General features: G+C 40.2%; 1 protein-coding gene across 1 annotated transcript in view; it reads left to right on the top strand.

The window, feature by feature from the left end:
• The window catches only part of SLC35F1 (solute carrier family 35 member F1), a 244,956-nt gene that overhangs the window by 197,507 nt on the left and 34,799 nt on the right, over positions 1-12,650 (top strand). Inside the window, exons 4-5 of the mRNA XM_051615587.1 lie at positions 8,447-8,606; positions 12,013-12,169. Of these exons, the coding sequence (XP_051471547.1) occupies positions 8,447-8,606; positions 12,013-12,169 (317 nt within the window). The remainder of the gene's footprint in view (positions 1-8,446; positions 8,607-12,012; positions 12,170-12,650) is intronic.

The following is a 12,650-nucleotide window of genomic DNA, read 5'->3' as shown; positions in this document are numbered from 1 at the left end:
AGCTGTTAAAGCAGTAGCCCACAAAAAAGGCTTGAGTTAACTCAATCTTAGCTAGGGAGATTCAAACTCAAGCTTCCCACAGCCATGAAAATGCTCAGTCTAGTAAATGAAGATTGTTCTAGAGAGGGTACATTTAAAAACAGAGTATACAGCAGGTAAACGGCACAGTGGTGTGTCAATGGATCAGTTTGATACCCCAAACTACATATTTCAAGAATGCCAGAAGTGCCAGATGTCAGTCACAACTTAATGCTCTCAGTTGCATGTGTCCTGATTCCCAGATGGCCAAATCTTGCAAAATGATCTTTATTTTCTCTCTGATGCATTCATCTAACTTGCAGTAGATTTTGCTGCCTTCTTGCCTGCCAGCTGCAGCACGTGCAGAAGGTGCATCAAACACTCCTGTGTACACTAGCACCCAGTGTTTCTTAAAAAAGCTATACACTTTCAGAACTCCCTGTCATGATGCTTTCCATATTTATCCTAATGTTTTTTAAAACAGCCCTGGTGTAGGCCTGTGGAAGGCTTAACAACTATTCAAGACAGGTGTTTTAACTACTCTTAGAGACACCTTTTACACAGCCCATAAAATTAGTTCCCCAGAGGGAACGACAAGATTCTGAAGTTCTTGCAATTATTTGGATCTAGGTATTTAGTGTTTTTACTTCAGCTCCCCTCTACTGCATTTACAGTGTACTGCACACTCACATCCTACCAAGTCCATAATGTCTTCCCCTGGAGGCCCCTTCCCAGGAGACGTTCAGGTCAGGCTTCATGGGGCTCTGAGCAATCTGGTCTAGCTGGAGATGTCCCTGCTTATTGTAGGGGGAGTTAGACTAGATGACCTTTAGAGGTCCCTTTCAAGCCAATACATTCTATGATTCTATGATACTAACATTCTTAATCTTTACTACCAGGTAAGTGCTTTCTCATCTTACCAAGCTGCTTTAAGGAGCAGACTGCCCTCTCCCTTCTCCCCTGTTGTTCCCACCTTAATTAGCTCTTCTTTCTGCAGTACACTGTTCTATCCACCTGCATACTACACTGTTGTCTTGCACTCTTTAGAGGTACTAATGTTATCCTTTTTCTGTGTTCTGATATCACCTAGAAATCTGGACAATTTCTGCAATGCCTTGCATAGTGGTACTGGAGAATATGCATGCAGTGTCACAAGAAATAAGGCACTGTCAAGGAGAGAGCTGTGTTTCCAAATAGTGATTTATCTGGTAATTTATTCCTTGGGAAATCAAGCATTTGATTGGCATGATGAAAACAAAGGTAGTAAAAGTTGGGATTTATAGACCCCAGGAGACAGACAATAAAACTAAGGCACTGATGTTCTCAGCTACTCTTAGATGGCTGTGAGGCTCAACAGTACATCATACTTCCAATTACCTCTGGCAGTCTTCATATCTGAACAACTGCCACCAGAAAAGGAGAGGAGTCAGCAGTAAGCGTTCATTATAGGCGTGCTGGATGGCAATAGAATTTGCTTTCTTCTTGGTCTCTGTGGACTGAATGCATGTTGAGGCAGAAGGTCCGACAATTTTGAAGCAAATCTGGGAGGTGAGGAGCAGGGGATGTGCAATATTGAAGTTGTTGGTCCACCTTTTACAGTTCCTGCTAGCATGAAATATGTCAAAAAAAGAGATAAATTCCACTCCTTCCCTTCCTTATGCACCTGATTTATTATGATACTTGAGTTGAAGTTCTGTCTTTTAGCTGTTTTACATACATGTGGTTTGCAAACCATCCCCTACAGTATCCTCAGTCTCTGTACATGGTTTTGGAGTCAGATGAGCTCTCAGTATCCAGAGCTCCTGCTGTGCTCTTTGCTGGAATATGGCAAAATTCACCCCAAGCCAAAGTTTTTACTAACAGAAACATGCAAAATCTCATTAAAGTCAGTGAAGGTGTGCCCACTACAACAGCAGAGATTTTTGGGACTCTGTGCCCATTTTGCATATTCTTGCAGATGAAATGCAAAAGCAGAGGTTTTTCTGCAAAATGCATCCATGATTCTTCCTAGACCAGGAGCTAATCCCCTGCATACCTTACAGCAGCTAGTGACATGGAGACATTTCTTGTAAGTCTGAGCAAATGATCTTCAAAGTCCATATCCAGTCATCTTACTTAGAGAGAAGCAAAACAGAAAAATAGCTTTTTTTCTGCAGAAACATGTGTCTTCTGGCAGAGCTATCTGCTGTCTTAGAATGATCTTTTTTCTGACGGTGGTGTGTAAAATCAGAGCAGGAAGACAGTTAAAGGAACAGCTATTTCAGTGGTTAGTTTGTTGATAACTCTTCCTGGTATTTGAACAGATCTTGCACAAGCACAGCTGGAGTGCACGTAACAAGAGGAAGAAGAGGTGAGAGGAATCAAGAAGTGATTACTCATGTTGGTAGGAAAGAGTGTCCATGTGTGGAGAGTTGAGAACTGAGGAACTGTGGTTTGGGTGTAACCATCACCTTTCATTTAACTTACCTTCAGGAAGCTGCAGAATTCCTTCTATGTGCACAGAAAGCTGGAGCTGTGATAATCCTCATCTTGAGTGCTGGTGTGTGCAAGTCAGATGTCAGTGATGGTCTTTCACTAGTCGAAGTTTTGAGGGAGTTCCTGTGTCTGCAGGGAAAAAGAGAAAATCCCAAAAACAGATTAAAGGAACTGGTAGAAACTGCTATAGAAGCATCATTCACGTGGCCCCAAGAAAAAAACTAGAGATCTTCTGGGCAAAATACTGATTTAAGGAGGCTTCAGATTGGGAGCAGTCTTCTGGCTTTTGTTCCTTCCATGGCATGGAAATTAAATATTTTTCTTTAAAACAAAACAAACCAAAACACAACAAAACAACAACAAAACAACTAACTGATTCCTTTCCCAATCTCCCTACCTAGAGTACTCTACATTTTGGCTGGATGAAAAAAACAATAATTTTTAAATTAATTCCATGATTTTATAACAACCATGCTAGCAAGTGATGAAATTGCGATGAGGTAGCAAATAGAAACAGGAGAAGTAAAAACAATGTTCCTTTTTTTATTTTAATTGCTTGAAATAACCCTGCAAAAAAAGTGCTGCCAGCATCCACACCTTCCCTGCAGGTTTCAGTTGCAGGGTAGTGTCATTGCCACACAGGTCCCCTGGTAGCCAGCAGCCAGCTCTGCGAGGGTTCACATCTCAGCTGCTCTTGTACAGTTGGATCAAGTGTGTGTGGTATTGTGACCACAGTGTGAAAACTGGAATCGACAGAGCCCTCAAATGGGCAGCAAACCCTTTTGCTTCCTTTGAAAAAAATGAAGCAAGTATCAGAAGGTGTGTCTTTTAACAGGATATAACACTTGCTGGTGTATTAAACTTACCAGGTCACATGCTGAAATTCAGTAGCCATCACATGTACTTGACTGTACAATGTTGGAGAGATATGACACCGATTTTACTGATCCCCCTGCTCTGGAGGGTGGGCTGAGCAGAGGGCGCAGCTGAGTGTCCGCATGATTTGCTGGAGGGCAGCACTAATGAGAAGCTCCTCATGTGAAAAAAAGGACTTATAACTTGGGGGGGGGACAGAATCCAATGAATATTTAAAAAGAGAGATTCAGCTCAGCTGTTCCCATAGGGAGTTTGCTGACCAGGTTTCTTCCTTTTGATATCACTACTTGTCAACAGTTTACCTTCTGTATTACAGACCAGTCTTCTAAAGCTTGCCAGCTCTCCTTTTCAATGACTAATGGTACGTTCTTGCTATAGATATACAAACATGTTCTGAATTTGTGAGATCAGAGACTGGATATTTACTGTTAGCAAGAGAGTATTTGGCTATGATTCACAAGTATAATAAAGACAACATAATTTACCAGACAAGTAATCACAGGAAATACATTTCAACATTGTGTATCATCAGTAGACTTAGATTCAGTGTGATATCTTTTAGAGTCAAATAATAATCTTCCATCTCTTCAACAGCACAGCATTTTTATAATAGAAGAGAGTTTCTGTAGAGCGGTATATTGATAGATTATGTATTTTTGTGTCCTGCCTTCTAAAACAGCCCGATTCAGAGCTGTCACTCAGGAAAGCCACAGACTTACACAACAGCATCAAAGAATGTGGTCTGCACCACAGAACTCCCATCTGTTCTGTTATCTTCCCATGGCAAAATAGAAAATATGTTTTCTTTTACTTTAGTGAGATCTCATAACTTCTGTGATTAGCAGGAATGTTTATTCAAGTCAGGTTAATTTGACATAATCACAGGGTACAGGCAGTACTTTTTGAATAAGCAATTAAAAAGAAGGAAAATATTGAATATGATTCTTAAGGAAGTACAGGTAAACAACTGACCTTCCTGTACTATAAATTAAATTCAAGATAGGCTTAATTTATCTTTGTTATTGTAAAAGCTTTAAAATCAGAAAAATTACAATTAAGTATATTTTTTTCTCAATTGCTGAAATAATTAACAACAAGTAGAAGATAGAAAAAAACAACAACAACAACAACCACAAACAAACAAACAAAAACAAAGGAAAAAAAGCACAACAAAACAACCACGAAATAAGAAAGCCCTATTGCGGATCAGGTAATCCACAGTCTCACCTCTTTTATCTGCAGAATATGTGTGCATTTTTTCTTTTATTAGGCAGATTTATCAGAGGCAAAAAGAAAGGCAGAGCGAATTTAGTCCTGGAGAAATTAAATGTAAAGCAACACCTGAAAAATAGTTAAGTAATATACACTAGATTCTCTTATTGCTTATATTGTAGTAACCTAATTTATTTCTGTCTACCCCATTGATTACTTATAGGTATAAATGAAGCACAGTTCAGGAACTATATAATGTCAGTGAACACTACCTACATTTAATATTTATGTCTATTGATGCTGCAGTATTCCAAATAGCATTTTGTGGATTAGACCTTGGACTAGTCCCAAGGGGCATTTTCCAGCTGCTGTCAGCATTGTTTGTTTGTAGCACATTCTGTTTATGCATCCCTTCATGTTAGTGCTTAAAAGACACATCTTCACATACTTGAAAGCATAGGTATGTTTAAATATTTATGGGCTGAGAGGATTTTTTAATATCTTCCTCTAGAAGACTGTTAGTGGGAATTTGAATGTTGAAATACACATACTGCAGGTACAAAAAAAATTTAAAACTGGCTATTGAAATCACACTAGCAGCCTAATGTATCTCATATTCACAAGAAAATACTATTTTTGTGTCCTTCGCCTGAAGTAAGTAAAACAAACCTTGTCAGAGCTACTGCCCCACAATGAACATAGAGTGACATGTCCTGTGGGTAAAGGTAGGCAAGGGGTTCCAGGCATTAGGGGTTAAAAATGTCGACGGAGTCACTCTGTGTCTCTTGAGAGACTGTAATTAGTGGCTGAAAGGTGGCATCTTCATATTCTTAAATCTATTCTTAAACCTTGTTTGTGTGAGTGCCTGGAGCTCCTGGTTTTGCAAAACCAAATAGTTGACCCGGCGATGGTTAAGGTTCACTTACTTACTTTTGCAGAGAAAAGAACTGGGAAGATACTTGGAGACACTTAGTGTCTTACTTAATAAGGGATTTCTTAGAACACCTCTGGGCTCAACTGTTCCATAAGGCTTTGTGCTCTGTCTTGGGCACAGTTGTCTCAGAGGTGGAGTATGTATGTGTATGTATGAGGAAGAGGGTGCTCAAATCTTGTTCTTGCCCAAGGAAGGCAATGGCAGACTGTGCAGTACCTCTCACTGATCCTATTTTACTCATGTCCATCTCTAAGTCAAGTGTAAGGGTTCCTATTCTCCTCTCAATGCAAAGTTCATTGAGTTTATATAATCTGCTGGTTACTGGTGACACCAGGAAGACAGTGTGGAAGGGAAGCTGTGTGCACTGAGCCACCTAAGGATGGCTTTTACTGGTGACAGTTTTTGGTTGCTTTCTCCATGGTGATACAGGTGCCTGCCCATGTGAGCTTCTCCTCCACTTTATTTTGATGCTAACTACAAGTTAAATTAGACTCATAGAACAGTGCAGCTTGGAAGGGACATCCAAAGATCATCTGGTCCAATCTTTTATGGGAAAGGGAGCATAGATGAAATTGTTTAGCAGCCTTTCCAATTGCATCTTGAAAACCTCTGGTGAGAGGGACTCTAGTACATCCCTGGGGAGATTGTTCCAGTGATTGGTTGTTCCCAGTGTAAAAAAAATGTTTCTTATGTCAAGATAAGACCTCTCCTACTGCAACTTGTACCTGTGGTCCCTTGTCTTCTCCATATGGCTCCTGGTGAAAAGAGAGCCTCCATCTTCTTTGTAGCCACACTTTAAGTAGTGGAAAACTGGGATGAAGTCAGAAAACGGAGTTAAGCTCAGTTGCTCAATGCTGCACTGGAAAGGGGTGGGATAGAGACATTTACACCTTCAGGGAGAGCTGCCATCCTGCTGCTTGGTACCACCTTCCCTCCCTTTCAGCAGAGATGATAGGTGCACCATGTGCTGACACAACTAGTGAAGGACACAGGTCCAACACGTGCAGGCATGATGCTGTGGATGGAGAGGGAAGGCATTGCACTGTGCCCACATCCCATAGCTTACACTGACAAGTGAGCTTCCATCACATGTGCCACCTATTGCTGGTACACGCTGGTATGTGCTAGGGCTGCCTTGGCAAAGGTTGGAAGTTGACAGTGCATGAGAAATGCACAATGGATGTTATCCATGCAGCTGTGACCATCTCTGCTGGCTAAGTGGGCCCTGTCCCTCCTTCCAGTGGCTGGAGAAGACCATATGCCACCTTGCCTGAACCAGATGCCAGAATTTAATGTGTACACACAGTAGTCCTGCCACCAACCCTCCCTGCCTCAGGAGCTGGCTGCTCCTGGCAATGTGACTTCTGAAGTTGTTCTTGCAAATGTGGTGTCTCATGTATGCATGTTAGGAAAGGCTAGTTACTGAGTGCTAGCTCCCACATACACTGGGCACATCACAGGCTCTTCAAAGGCAGAGCAGATGCACTGTGCAGATAAAGGAGCTTGTTGCAATTCATTCAAACCTTCTCTATCTTCATGTTCGGTTTGTGAAGGGTGGTGTTTTGAGGACTGCTGGAAGAAGTTTTCAGTGTAGAGAGGCCTGACTGTGCCTTTTAGATGGTTATCTCATTTTAAATGCAGAATCTGCACAGACCTTTCCCATTTGTAATTTTCCTCATCTGCTCTACAGTTCTTTGGGACTCTTTCAGCCTCCTGAGAGCAGTTGGTCCTGCTGCTGAACCAGTTCTCTTCTGAAGGCTTTTGCTACTCACTGTCTGGAGAATCTTTGAAATGGATGGGTTTCCACTGCACACTCCTGTTTTTCAAACAAGGTTTCAGGAAGATTATCCTTAGTCCAAAAACTGACTTTAATATTTTTGCTGATCCCCCACATTTAATATCTATTACACAGGTATCTCACATGTAAGGAATAATTTTCTGAGCACTGAAAGTCTTGAAAAATATTTTTCTCTTCAGATAATGCAAGGGCAAAGCAGTTAACAGGGATGTGATAATTATTTGATAATACATATTGTTTTTAGTGGTAAATCCCACTGAGAGCAGTAACAGGCCCAAAAGGAAGAAAAAACAAATTGCATCATTTAAAATCAACATCTGGAGTAGTTTTCCAGAACTGTGGACACTATCTCCTTCTTTGGTTGTTGCAGACATTTTCATTAGGAAGAAGATGCAGCCATATGGCTCTGGTTCCTGCTATATCAATTGGCATAGTACAGTAGTGTGTACCCTGCACTTTCTTAGAGAAAGCTCTTATCCAGGATTTATTGGCAAGAAGATTGAGTTTCTTGCCCTACAGGCAAAGGTAGTTTTTTATTAGGTGTTCTTTTTGGGTTTTGGTTTGGTTTTATTTTATTCCTTTCAAAGGCATATGGGACTGTATTTTCAAGAAGAGTCCCCACAGGGGGCAGAATATTCTGTAGAATATGCAGAAACCCCTTGATTTATAAGGCCAGATTTAATAAATCTGGTCAACTTGTGTGTTATGGACGTTCCTGCTAATTGGACCTGAAACGACTGAATTAAAGCATATGTCTAGACTGCAGGAAAACTGCCCTCAGTCTTTGTCTGTTAATCACCAGAGGTGAGGACCAGATGGAGTGGTGTGGCTCTCTTTTGGCCCAGGTTTCCTTCCCTTGGATTTGAAATATGCATCTGAATCCAAGAGCAAGGCAGTGGATTTGGGTGTTACTGTAGAGCAACAGCTCTCCTGAATTCATGGAACAGTCATGAGCAGAATGGTCTTATCCTCTGTCTGATGGATGTCAGAGCCACTTGAATACACTTTCTGTCTGGTAGAAAGTGCTGTTACTAACTGAATAACCCTGCTCCCCTCTGCTGGGATCTGTCCTAGTATTTTAGGGCAAAGCGTTAGCAGGTTGATTTGTTGATTTTTCCTCTCTTTCTTAACAGCTCCTAGACTGTTTTGTCATCCCAGTGGTAATACTGCTGTCCTGGTTCTTCTTACTGGTACGATACAAGGCAGTACATTTCATTGGGATCGTGGTCTGCATTCTAGGCATGGGCTGCATGGCAGGAGCAGATGTCCTCGTTGGGAGACAGCAAGGAGCAGGTGAGTAAGGATGGATGGGTTGTATGACTAAAACCTATTCAGTGAAACCATTGACCAGAACATGTCAGATTGGGACCAAAACAAAACAAAAAAAAAAGGAAAAACTGGCAGGAAACCCTGTGCCTTGATGGATCCAATGCACTTCTTGCTTCTTTGTAAGAAGGGACAGAGAACAAAAATGGGTTGACACTTGGAAGTCAGCACTGCTGCAAACAGACTTCATGAGCCCTGTGTCTGCAACCTCTGTTACCCTCTGTGCGTGCAGACGGGACAAGCTAGATATTTGTAGTTTCACTCTGTTTTGGCTTAGTTGTTTGACTTCAAACCTCAATTGCTTCTTTCCAAATTGGCTAAATCTTTGAGTCATAAGCACCTCTCATGTCTACTGTGTACTCTTACTTCTCAACTTTTCTCCTTTTTCCTATGGAGACGGAGTTGCTGCATAGATGCTAAAAGACACCAAACCTACAAACTAACAGTGCCAGCTGCGTTTTGCACAGTCTCAGTGTAAAGGTTTGAAATTTGCCTGCATCATTGTTGAAAAGAACCTTCTTGAGTGTAAAATGTTCTTTTTTATATGCAGCATCATATGACTAAAGTTTGTGTAGCTATTACTGCAGACTAGACAGAGTTAGATTTCATCAATCAGCTTCCTCTGTCACATTGATTTCTCTAGTGCCAACCCAAATGATGTGGGAAGGCTGGAAATTCTTTTCAAAGAATGTCAATTAGGCACAGTTTTCATTCTTAATTAAAAGCACTGAATTGTGAGCTGAGCATAATACACTGGGATTTAAAATTCTTGACTCAGCTTTCTGAATACAAATGCCAGTGCTCTAAGAACTGCATTTGCCAGAATGCTACTAAATAAAACAAGGGAGATTCTGACACTACTCACTATCTTTCCCTGCTCCCTTTTATCCTTGTCCTTTATCCTAAAAGAAGACTTTTAGATCATTGAGCTTGGTACTATGAAACCAGCCAGCCAAAGCTACATTGAGAATTATTGGTTTCAGGGGGGACTGTGATTTCAACCCTGTTTTCCAAAGGAAACATACTGTGTCCCAGTAAGCTAGTGACATGCTAGGGCAGGTGAGCTGTGGATCAGCAAGAGCATGTGGGGCAATGGACCTCAGTGGAAAAGAAACAGATTGAAAAACACTGACACTTTGCCATCCAAGTGCAATAATTAGATACTAATTGCCATGTTCATTACTAAGGCATGGGTATAGCTAAGGACATGAAGTATTTCTAAGAGTAGGCAAAAAATATATGGACTTTACACAATTTAATGAAGAATTCCTCTAGTTTGGTGGTCTAATGCAACTTCCCATCTCAGAGAATCCCTGATCTACTGAGAACTTGATGATAAAAATCCCCCTGTGCTTTCCTATTTTTATATGCTTTGCTCAGACACTCTGTGCTTCCAGCACCAGAGAAGGGTCCTGGGCTGGGCAGACTTGTGCTCTGACCAGCTCTTAGCTTCCTCTTCTGGTAAAGCCCTGAAGGTTGAGGCTTTCCAAGCATGAGTGCACTTTGGGGAGAGCCATCACAGGGGCGTGCTTGGGGACATGCCATCACAATGCTCAGACACTGAGCCATCTTTGTTTTGCAGATGCAAAAGGATGATATTTTTGTCTCAGCAGTTCAACACAGCCAAGCTCTTAAGGTCAAAAGCTTTTTCAGCAGTACTTCCCCTAACTGTCAGTGAGTATCTCTAATAAATACCAAATGAGTGAGCTCAGTGAATAATGATTGGAGCCACCGTGGAACATCAAATGCGTCAGGGGTATAAGGAGGTTTTGTGAAGTGCTGATGCTTATTTTAAATTAAGGGCATCTTCCGTGGCTGATGGCAAAAGAAGGCTAAAAGGAAAATAAGTACCAAATCTTTAAAAGATAAATGCTCAGAAATAAAAATGCAGCCAGTCAAAGTGCATGCAAAATAGAAATTCAGTGAGAGACATGATGAATACATGAAAGAGAAGAATCTAGTAATGTTTGCTAAATACACAGAAGCCACACCTCCTCTGAGCTGAAAATTGTTGAAGACTAAGACAGTATTACTGGGAGTGTTTTAAACTTTACCTCATTCATTCTGGTACTTATAGCCAGTTTTGGATGCAAGATACTGAATAAATGAACAAACTCTTGGTCTGTCCTTTTACAACCGTTCTTATTTTAATAAATTTATTCTCACTGGAAATTTCAGTGCTGTAATCTTGAATTCAAACTGAAGGTTTAAAATAATTTCATAACTAAAAATGTTGAAAAGATAATTTTGAACCAATCAGAATGTTTGGCTTCCGTTTTTAATGACTACAGTGTGTATTTTACAAATCAATAATAATAAAATGAAAAAGTCAGGAACTCAAGAAATAAATCAAGAGTATTTTAAAAGAAAACAAGGTTTCTTTAAAAAAAAAAAAAATTGTCTAGTACTTCAGCATTTCTACTGAACCTTTTAAAAGGAAATTCCATTATATCCAGCCTTTCAAGATATGGTTCTGCAGCAGTGTCTAACAGCTTTGTGAAACTGTAACTCTTGTAGAAATCATTTAACAAACCATAGGTGCAGAGAGAATTGCATGCATCTGTTCACAAAGCCAGGGCCTCAGTTTTCAAGCTGGAACTTGATCTTGACTAAATCTCCCTGCAGCCCCCCCTTCCCCAGTAATAAAAGTCTCCAAGACTTAAAAATATATCAGACTTTGACAATTCAATATTTTAGTAAATATATATATATATATATATATGTATGTATGTGGAGGTACTGAAAATACATCTTGGTGTTCATTGCTTGCATTAGGTACTGCTATGTTAATTGATCCTCTTAAAAATCTGTCATGATCACCTTGTCTACACCTCATCCTTCCTCTTCTCTTTCTTGACAAACAGCTTCATGTGAGAATGAGGTCAATATTGGGGTTATAAAGATTTCTTCACTCATTTCACAGGTATATGGAATTTTTTTAGTTGGTTTCACATCTAAATACTGGACATATTTTAGACTAGTTAGATTTCAGGATGAGATACAAACTGCTCCATTTATCTGAGTCACATTCTATCTGCAAAAAAAACAATAATCCCAATAAACCAAATAAAATTGTAAGGATTAATCACTGAAGTTTGCCACTTGGTTTCTGTATTGTTTTACAGATTTTTCAGACTCTTTCAGATTCTTTTATCTACAGCAGGGACAATGCCCTCCCTTTGTCTCTGTTAGATTTTGCTGGAGTATTGAATAAAAACTGTTAAGAAGACAGAACATTTGCATTGAGCTTATTAACCTAGATAAGGACTACTTGGTGACTGAAGATTGAAAGCTGTAGGGAAGAATGTGCAATGGTTCTAGACAAAAGACGATTGTTTTGAGACATTTCAGTTTTCCCTCTGTTTATTCCTAGGTGAAAATAAACTGATAGGGGATCTCTTAGTACTGGGTGGAGCAACGCTATATGGAATCTCAAACGTTTGTGAGGAGTACATCGTCCGAAATCTGAGTCGAGTGGAATTCCTGGGCATGATCGGACTCTTTGGCTCCTTCTTCAGTGGAATTCAGCTGTAAGTGAACAGGTTTGAGCTCCAAGTTCATTCAAATAAGTGCAGCTGTGGCCTCCGTTGAGGTGCTCTAACCCTCTCTTCCAAGGTAGCAATTTGATGTGGAGAGTAGGTGTCCTGTAATTCTGGAATTTGCATTGATTTTTGTATTTCAGATTGATGGGTCTGAATAGCACTCTAATTCAAGGACTGGTGTTCTTGATTAGCCATTTGGGGAGGGAGGAGTAGAAGAGACATCCTACAATCTTGTTGCTGGAAGACAAGTGGATACTTCATGTGTTGGTCTGATCTGTGAATAACAAAATATAAAACTCTGGTTCTGTTTCATACTTTTAGAAAGTCACTCAGATATCTGAACAGGTAGAAAAGATATTTTACTGGTTGGCTCTTTCTGTGCAAATACATTATGATACAGTAGAAATAATGAAAAGACCTTTAAGAAACTGGTCTTTTCACTGAAGCATATTTAGTACTCAGGTGGTTT

This window comes from Apus apus, chromosome 3 (genome assembly GCF_020740795.1).
Source record: "Apus apus isolate bApuApu2 chromosome 3, bApuApu2.pri.cur, whole genome shotgun sequence".
NCBI lineage: Eukaryota > Metazoa > Chordata > Aves > Apodiformes > Apodidae > Apus > Apus apus.
The sequence above is the reverse complement of the archived record's forward strand: the minus strand, read 5'-3'. Positions and strand labels throughout refer to the sequence as shown.